Source organism: Gekko japonicus, unplaced genomic scaffold (genome assembly GCF_001447785.1).
Source record: "Gekko japonicus isolate JY-2015 unplaced genomic scaffold, Gekko_japonicus_V1.1 scaffold5, whole genome shotgun sequence".
NCBI lineage: Eukaryota > Metazoa > Chordata > Lepidosauria > Squamata > Gekkonidae > Gekko > Gekko japonicus.
The window spans coordinates 1,689,078-1,699,328 of NW_015168652.1; the positions used below are offsets into that span (position 1 = coordinate 1,689,078).

At 42.8% G+C, this 10,251-nt stretch overlaps 1 protein-coding gene across 1 annotated transcript in view; it reads left to right on the forward strand.

Annotated features, from left to right (window-relative positions):
* RELN (reelin) overlaps positions 1–10,251 on the forward strand; it is a 585,476-nt gene that overhangs the window by 328,386 nt on the left and 246,839 nt on the right. The window contains exon 12 of the mRNA XM_015415052.1: positions 989–1,036. Coding sequence (XP_015270538.1) covers positions 989–1,036 — 48 coding nt within the window. The remainder of the gene's footprint in view (positions 1–988; positions 1,037–10,251) is intronic.

A 10,251-nucleotide genomic window follows, 5' to 3' on the forward strand; every position in this document is an offset into this window, starting at 1 on the left:
GAAACCTTCCCATTTTCTGGCTACCTCTGATATTCATCAGTCACCTTACTCCCTCCTACCATCTTACCAACATTCACTTGCCTTTGGCGGCTTCTCCATTAATGCTATCTGCATAAGTTGCAGACTGTAAACTCTCTCTAGGAAGGAATTTATCTTTGTAATGTACAATAACACATTCCAGCACTGTTGTTCATCTGTATATCCATTTCTCAAGTGTGATCCTCATCTGCAGATATCTAGATCTAAATCTGCAGATCAGAGCCATGCTGACACTGAACAGATTTTCCCACAAAATTGGGGACCCCCCCCCCGGGTTTGCAGAAAAATCTGAAATCTTTTTTTTATTGTGAATTTAAATCCCCCCCAAATAAAAAAGGTTATCTGAGCATGTACAGACAACATACTTATTTTTCCTTCAGAGCTGGTGGCAGCAGCTTCTGGGAACCACTCTATGCCCAGCTGCTGTATTGGCATGCAGGAGTCACTCCTGGCCTGACCATGATGATGCTGAAGTCTGGGAGCTGCTCTGGGCCCAGAGCACCACTGCTGCCACAGCCAGAGGGGGGAGAGAAATAGAGAGGGGGTGGGTTGAGAGAGAAGGGGAGGGGAAGATTGACAGAGGAGGGGTGTGGGACCAATAGAGAGAGAGGGGCTAAGCTGACAAATAAGGGGGGGAGAAAGGAGGGAGAAATAGAGGGAGTAGATTGAGAGAATGGTGGAGGGATATTAAAGGAGGAAAATGATTGACAGAGAAGGGGAGGGGAAGAAAAAGAGATGGGGAAGTTTGACAGAAAGGGACTGATTGAGAAGGGGAAGGATTGTTAGAGAGGGGGAGAGGGAAGGAAGTGAAGGGGGGAAGGGATCCACCCTCCCCACAATTTTCTTGCAGTTCCCCACTAGTGGTTAATAATTATCATAATCCACTCCATTGTTTACATATGTTACAATAAATTGTTTAATTCTATGATCACATACTGTTTTTTCACAGAATCCCTGCCTCATTCAGTGCACAGGATGGACGGTGTTCAGAGAATGGGTAGCTATTCAAAATTTCTTCCTATCCTCTTCTTTCTTTCTCTGGCTTCCAGTCCTCATGACCTCATGATTACCACATACCACGAGGCAGTGATCCTGTGGGTTGAAAACTGGATGTGATCATATATTGAAGACTTTAGCTGCTATGTAACAAAGTCAGCTCAGTCTGTGGAGATGACCTCCTTTATACAATAGTTTAAAGATTGAGGATTTAATTCTGAAAGTTTCAGATTCTTTTATATAGTAACAATGAAATGTAGGAGATTTCTTTGATGGGTATCTAGGCTAGGTGGCCAGAGGAAGTAACTGCAAGGTAGGGAGATACACTGATGGCACTGATACACTCTTTACATCAGTTGCTGGGAAGCATGGGTGGGAGGAGGCTGTTGCAGTCATCCTGCCTGAGGACTTCCTAGAGGCAGCTGTCTGGCCCGTGCATGAACAGAATGCTGCACTTGATGGCTCCTTGTGTTGGCAGAGTTTAAATATGCAAAGGAATGGAGCACCAACTGTTTAAGGAAAATAACTCAGTTTATTAAAGAAGAAATAAACTCTAATAGAATAGAGGAGAGGGAGAGAGACTGAACTAATTGACTAAGTGCTATGAGAGACAGGAATGAAGGAGCAGGGCTCGGAGCAGGAAGTCTCCAAAGAGCCCATCAGGAGACATGAAGGACATAATTTGAAATTGTGGGAAGTCCCTAATCTGGCTGTGCTAACTAGCAGTTCTTCAGCTGTCTCCTATAGGCTTTTCTTCTGATCTTCAAGTAGGTGCACTATAGACCTTGTATATTCCAACACTTTGGTGTGATTCAGCATGGCTCTTATATTCTTAAGATGGAGCAGTGGGGGGGAGACAGAACCAACTGAGTTATGACTGCTATTGTTGAGAGGAACTTCTGAATGAGTCTATATTCTTCAGAAAAATTTCAAAGAGCAGTGCAGTCTAAGGGTACTTCTGTCTGGGTTGTGTGTTCTAGTATCCCTCCAAACTCCTACCCAGTTCTTGTTGAATTAATTCAACTTCTCTTGCTTGTGGAAAAATTGCATGCCACATGAGATGGGTAAGGACTGGACTTTCTGTTGCCTGTGTATGCAGTCTCTGAGACAGGGCTGTTGGTGTGTCCTGCTTACCCAGTCACAACAAATAATGAGGGGAGGAAAATCAAATCAAGCCATCTCCTCACAAAGTTGTTGCATAGTACCACTTTGATTCCTACAAGAAATGTCGGCTCTAATGTTGCACTTTAGCACTCACCCTTATGCTTTGAACTAAATGTGCTTGTTCAGATCACAAGGCTGGTTTACAGTTACTCAGTAAGCATATTAAGGGCTCACAGGAAAAATAAGATGACATTGTCTTTAGGTTATGTACAAGTCACCACCTTTTTTTGGAATTCCTTTATTTGGGCTGATTTAGTTGTGTTCAAAATATCCAAACAACTGGCAGTAATATGACAAGTTAAGTTCCCTAGCACAGGGGTGTCAAACATGCAGCCTGTGGGCCAGATCAGGCCTGTGAAGGGCTTCTATCCGGCCCACAAGGAACTGGCTTTCTCTTGCTGCTTTATCCAGATCTGCTGCTGCTGTGTCGCAGCTTGCTTTACCAGACTCTCTCAATCACACAGGAGAGATAGATATACAAGCTTCTGTTCCCTGCCCTGACTGAGGCTCCTCCCCCTCCTCCTCCCAGGGGGAGGGAGGGAATGAGCCAGAGCTTGCTTCCTGGCCATCAATCACACAGGAGGCAAAGGCAAGCTGTGACAGACAGCAAGCAGTTGCAGGCTTTTCAGTAATGCTGCTGGAGAAAGGGTGAGCTAGCTGAAAAATGATTGGCAGCTCATGGAGCTCATTCTGATTGGGTGAATGCAACTTACTGTGGAATGGAATCATGAGCTGTTTAAAAATTCAAATGAGAAGGGAGAGAATCAGATGGAGTGGATCAGTTGGAGTTGGAGTGGAGCTAGAGAGAGAGTTAACTGAAAACTCATAGGGAGAGACTCTGAAGAGAAAAAGGGTCTGATAAGCCCTGTCTGGAGCAGAGCAAGTGTGCTGTGGCCTCTGCAAATAACAGACTTAGGGTGGAGATAGTGAGTCTGGCAAAGAAGTATCAGAACTTCTCCTAGTCAAGGAGTGGAGAGAAATCTCCTTGTGTGAAACACAGAAACACTACTTGAGTGGAGAAGTATGGAAGTGGGTTAACCAATTTACAGAGACTGTTCTTCTGGAAGATAGGGATTTGATGAAAAGGTCTGAGGAGGCACAGAGGTCCCTCAAGCAAGTCAAAAGAGGTTATTGCTCATTAGGAGAAGAGAATAACAATCTGGCCAGAGGAAGAGGGGGCAGATAGGAAAACCCTTGGTCTGTAAACATAGGGTTAAAGCTTAATAAAATCTCAAGTCTGTGTGACCATCCAGTGACAAGTACAAAAGTAGGCACTCTAGTAATATCTGTAACCCTGTTAAAGCAGTGAGACATCTCTAACAACGTCAAAACAAAGTAAACCAGGGAAAATAAGTCTCTGAATATCTCTAGTGTTGAACAGAAGCAGTTTTGTATATATTTTTTAAACCTCTGTCTACCAATGAACCAAAAACTCACTTGTAAATATAATTTCCATCCCCTGCCTGTTTGTTCAAATAAATTTGATTTTTGTTTCAACTTGCATTGAGCCTAGGTGCCAAATTTGAGGGAGAATTTATGGCGGTACAGACCCTCCTCAATCATAGATCCTTATTTGCGGTGTAAGCCAACAGAGTATCAAAAGGTGGTAAGGTGGGACAACAACATTATAATAAAAGTTTATTTACCACATAAGAAGAGTGACATGCTACCAAAAGGCTACCCAGTTATCAGATGGGGAATTAAAAATTCATAGGTTGGAGGGAATATCTTGAGACATTATAAGGGCAATTGTCTGACAGGAGTACTAATCCCATACATAAGCCTTTCTTCCCTTCCATTGCCTGAGGCTCCTCCCCTCCCTCCTGCCTTGCTTTGCCCAGCGGCCTCAATTGCACAGGAGAAATACAAAGCACCTTTAAGACTAACAAAGTTTTATTCAGTGTATGAACTCTTGTGTGCCTTGCTATAGTGTGTGTGTATTTTGTTGGGCTTGTTATGCTGTATGTGTTTTGTTGGGCTCATTATGCCAGGGCTTTCTTGGGTGCAACTGGGTTCCCTCCCCCTTTTCATTGTATTCATGTCCTCATGATCCAGTCTTTCTCAGTAGGAAAGCAATGTGAACTATTTAGATGAGGAATAACAACAAGCCAGTAAGGTGGATTAGGCTGTGTGTCCAGACCAAGTTCTCCCAGCACATTTCCATTGTAGACTGGGGATTTTGAACCTAGACTTCCCAGACAGTAGGCTGATATTGACCACTATACATTGCTGTCTCTGTGCCTCATAGGAGTTGTAGGTATTCCTCTGAGGAAGACTATAGTTTTGTAGACAAACACACAAAGCAATTTATATACAAAAGCTCGCAACGCTCAGCCATTTCATGATTTTTTCTAGGCCCAGAGCACTGAACATGAGATTTCTGTAATGAATGTCAGTAAATCAAAAATAGGTTTGCAACTTACAGATACACACCTGAACAGCATACTCAAAATTGCTACAGCACAGACATTTTGATGCAATAATTCAGAGCAAGAGGTATCAGTTATCAGAAATTGTTAAACAAAATATTGCAAGAGTGCTAATATAGTAAGCATGTTTTTATTTTAAGTAAAAAATCTTTAACTGTGTTTGTGTCCTTTATAAAGTTTATATCTCCGCTACCTGGCATTACATTTTATGACATACATGGCTCGGCCCAACAAGGTCTCATTTATGTCAGATCCAGCCCTTATAACAAATGAGTTTGACACCCCTGCCCCAGGAGGTTTTAATTATCTTCCTGCTCCTCTTATTGTTGATGACAGAGGAATTCTTGGGTTCTGAAGTCTTCTCTGCATCACATTTTAGAGATAAAACACAGTAATAATATTTACTGATCCTCTGTTGTTCCTCCTCCTTTCTTAGATTGCGACCTATCATTTTTCAGTGCCTGACCTTATTTGTGCTGCTGCCTGCAATGTGTCTACTTGGTGTAGTTTGCATCACCTCAGCCTCTTGCTTGTCACGGTTTATGGGTCATTCATCTAATTTCCCCCCTCTACACATATGCATTATTAGTTTCCACTCAGTCAAGGACAACCTGAATTGCCTTTGTATATCATTCTGCCATGAAATAGTTTTCCATTTCTTGGTCAGTTGCAGTTTTGATCCCTCTAGCTGATACTTCTTGGCTTCTGTCCCTCTAAAATGATACCTTGGCTCAGTTCCTGTGCCTTTCCCCAGCTACAATCTCCAGCCTTGGGGTGGTTTGAGGGCACTGTCACTTTAATAATGATTTATTGCATCATGACTTCCATCAACCATTTGCATTACAGAGATCCATCTAACCCAGATCTCAAAAGATCAATTTGGTTTTACACTGTCCTTAAGCATTTACTGGCAGTATTCTAAAAATCATCTTCAATCTGATTTGAAAAGCAATAATGGGGGGAAAGCAGGATATTAAAGACAGATGGATATTTTTGTAGCCATGAATGGAAGATTGGGGGGGGGGGGGGATTTCAGTTGGTTTCTTTTTCTGGAACCAGTTTCATAATCAAATGTGCATAAAATGGTGGCTTTAGTTCACAAGATTCAGAAGGCTTTCCTATATGCTTTGTACTTGGGGTTCAATGTCTTAAGTGTTTTAATGCTTTGATATTTGCTGCCTTGGAGACCTTATTTGGGTGGAAAGGCAGTATATAAATGTTTTAAATAATCTGTGAGGCTCCTGATCGTTACTTCACAGACCTGTTTAGCAACCATATAGGTTATGGATAAATGATCACCATAAAAACATAAGAACATAAGAGATGCCAATGTTGGATCAGGCCAAAGGCCCATCCAGTCCAACACTCTGTGTCACACAGTGGCCAGAAATACCAGTGCCATCACGAGGTCCACCAGTGGGGCCAGGACATTAGAAGCCCTCCCACTGTTGACCCCCCCAAGCACCAAGATGACAGAGCATCACTTGCCCCAGAGTCCCTATCTATACCTTGTGGCTAATAGCCACTGATGGACCACTGCTCCATATGCTTATCTAATTCCCTTTTGAAGCCGTCCATGCTTGTAGCCGCCACCACTTCCTGTGGCAGTGAATCCCACATGTTCCACTTGGAACCTAGAAAAGAGTACTATCTACCTGAAACTCTGCAGCAATGGCGGCCGTGGGATCGCCGGCGCACTCATCTCCCGCAGCATTCGAGGCTCCCGGCCAAACTGCACATGCGCACACATGCGCAGCCGGCTGCCTCACTCTTCGTTCTGTGGCTTCCGCCCCACCCCACCCCGGCATCTGATTGTGCCGGGGAGCAACTGCGTGGCGACTCGGAGGATCTGTCTAATCCCGCCGCCGCACGTCTATTTTGATGCGGCTCAGAAAAGCCGTGCTTTGGCCATGCCCCCCCACCTCGTGTGACCGGGGCCCTAGTTTGCCTTTTCAGTAACTTTTTAAAATGCTGTTAGTACACACATATACCCTCCTATTGTTCTCTCAAAGTAACGTTTGAGTGGAGACAGATCTGTACTCAGTTAGTTGTTTCAGTTGCAGCTATGCTGTAGTAATCCAGTGAGAATCTTAAAGAGAACCAGTGTAGTTTAGTGGTTAGAGTATTGTATTGAGATCTGAGCTGAAGTCATTTCGTAGAAAAAGAGGTGCAGGAGCTCATTAGTATAACTTATTTACATATACCACACACCCTGACATCACTGGAAGTGTGTCAGAAGGCAACACCCACTGCTCAGGCTCCACTGGACTGTTTTGGATTGCTAGCTATTGGGGGGGGGGACGTGCAGATCTGTCCTCACAGAGGAGGGAGAGCTTGTACCTGAAGGCGGGCCGAAGGGGGGGCTCTGCAACTTACCTGGCTGCTTCTTGTTCCTCATGGCCTGACTGAGGGCTGCTGGTAGCTTGTTGGTGGGGCTTGTTGCATGTGCCTGCCCCCTGAGCTCCTTACTGCTGGAGCTCCGCTCCTATGCGCTCCTGCAGGAAATGACCCCTGGATCTAAGAGACCAAGGTTCAGACTCACGTCCTGCCAAGCAGTTGGTTGGATGACCCTCAGTCAGTCACACACTCTTGGCCTAACCTACCTCACAGGGTTGTTGAGAAGGTATGGTGTGGAAGGGAGACCCATGTATGCTGCTCTGAGCTCTTTGGAGAAAGGACAAGATAAAAATGTACCAGACAGATAGATAATAAGTACAACTAGCTCCCCTTCTGACAAAGGGAGCTTTGACCCTCGGAAGCCTATACCCTCCAGATATTATTGGTCTTTAAGGTGCTACTGGACTCAAATCTAGATCTTCTACTGCAGATTAATAAGGCTACCATCCTCAAATGAGCTCCATTGTGAAACTAGCTCCATAAACTAAGTCTGCCTTAGTCTCATGGAGGGCAAGCTATGAATGCCGAGTAATGAAATACAACCTGCTCCCGCGGAAAGGAGGCTTTAGAATGTGTAATGGGATGGGCGGTACTCAGGCAGGGATCACTGGCATGAGCACTGGGCTCTTACAAATACACAAGATTGCCAGTTTTCTTCTTTGAAATATTGGAACACATGCATTAATATGCGTTGTTTACTTTGCGACTGTCTCAGGGAATAAACATCATGTAGACAGGGCATGGTGGTTTGTCTTCTGAACTCTTAAATTTGTCTAGGCCCCCCTCCCCACTTAAGCTTTAAGCCGAATTAAGTAACTAAACTAACTGGTTATTGAAAATCCATCTGAATGCCAAGGCCAGTTAACCCCTTTTTAACTGCAGCACACATCCCCAACATGTAAACCTTTTTGTGAAAGCTGCCCCAATTAACAACAGCAATTTCCACTCATTATTATTAGCCTAAATTCCTGGGTGAAGGAACAATCCTGATTAAGTAGAACCACTTCAGCACTTCTTGGGCTTTAGGTCTTCAGTGAATCTATAACTGCAAGCTCGCTTTTAATTCCACATTGGAAAACTAGCCTGGACCATATTCAAGCTGCATTTGCAAATCTCTGATGTCTGGGAGCAGATTATGTAGCTGATATGTTCTTAGTAGCACATCTCATGAAAAAGAATATCTACATTGATTCTTATTTTAATAACTATATATACAAAATCAGAGGAACAATGAAGGTTAAAAACCCTTCTACCCAAATGTATGTGTATTATGCAATGTGGACTGACATGAGCAGCAAGCCCTAACAAAATTCAAAATATTACTTTCATGAAAGAACAATAACTCACCTATTCATCTGTGTGCCATCAAGTTACTTGTGACGTATGGCAACCCTATGAATTAATGACTGCCAAAACTTCCTATTATTAACAGCCTTGCTCGGGTCTCACAAACTGAAGAACATGACTTCCTTTATCAAGTCAATCCATCTCATGTTGGGTCTTCCTCTTTTCCTTCTTTTCCTTCTGCCTTCAACTTTTCCTACCATTATTGCCTTTCCCAGTGAGTCTTGTCTTCACATAAAGTGATCAAAGTATAATAGCCTCAGTTTAGTCATGTTAGCTTCTATTTGCCCTGACTTTGATACTATTGGGAAGCTGTTCCCCCCCTTCCCCACTGTTTCCCCACTGTTGTGGTTTTGTGCAACACCCAGATTTTCCTTCTCTGTTGTACAATCTCTCCCAAATCTGCTTTGCCGCAATGGCTTGAGAAACATCACAGCAACCAAAAAGAAGGGAACAATGGCAGCAAAAGCCAACACCTGAGAACAAAAATGTGCAGAAACGGAAGTATGTGTGTGTGTATCTCTATATCTGAATTCTGAAGCGAGTGGTGGTGATGGTGGAATTATTATTATTGTTGTCGTTATTGTTACTACTAGTACTACTACTACATTTTTATCCCATAATTTCCTCCCAAGGAGCTGATGACAGGGTATACGGTCCCCCCCACACTCCATTTTATCCTTACAACAACCCAGTGAGGCAGGTTAAGTTAGGATATAGATAGGACTGACGCCTTAAATCGCAAAACAAATCTATACTTTTCTTATAAATTTTATCTATTATCAGCAAACAAAAAAAATGACTTACGGTACAATCCTGGGAGTAAGCCCCATGGATAAAATGGGTCTTAAGTCTGAGTAGACCTGCTTAAAATGCTCCCTTAAGAAGTTAAAATGCCAAATACTTGATTTTAGCATCCCTCTTACATTTTTCTAATATATCATGACAAAACACTTTTCTGTTGAATCCTGTCATATTTTCTAAGAACACTGAAGGATTTTTTTGCTCTTCAGTTATACAAATTTCATTAACCTTGTTTGTTAGCATTTCCTAAAAGGAAACAATATCTATAGGAAATGGCATAATACATATTCTTGACTGTTGCAATTTTGTGGGTCAGTAGACAGAGTGTTTTAATTGCACTAAATGGAGCATAGAAAATGCCAATGAACCATTGCAAAATTTCCTTTCATAAGTCAAATTGGGTTCAGCCCCATTCTGCTATTGTGTTGGGCCCCAAAAGTCTACCTTCCTTTAAAACATAATAATCACAGTAGCAACTATACCACAAATGACCTTCAGATATCAACAGTTGTCTCCCATTTATAAACATGTTTTGCCAAAGATATAAATGAGAAACACTGTAGTTCATCTTCATGTCTTCTGTGCAGTCCCACATGGGACTGCCTAGAGGCAGGTCTGCCATGGAGAGGTTTTCCAACACTGTCTAGAATCTTACAGCTGAGTGCTCATAGATTCTTTTCCTGTCCAATTGGTCACATGATGAGGGGAGGAGGTCACACTCTTCCCTCAGTCTTTTTTCTGCTGCGGTGGGGAAAGGACATTCCACAGCTAGTTCTTCAATTTACATCAGATAGACAGACTTTGGTGAGACTTTTGACTTCTCTCCTCTACTTACCCATTGCCATTAATGGCTCTATTTAAAAAGTAAAGGAAAAAAAGGGGGGGACTCAACCCAAAATGAAGCTGGTATGTGTGTGTGTGTATATATATATATATATATGTGTATATATATAGAGACTTTTGACTTCTCTCCTCTACTTACCCATTGCCATTAATGGCTCTATTTAAAAAGTAAAGGAAAAAAAGGGGGGGACTCAACCCAAAATGAAGCTGGTATGTGTGTGTGTGTATATATATA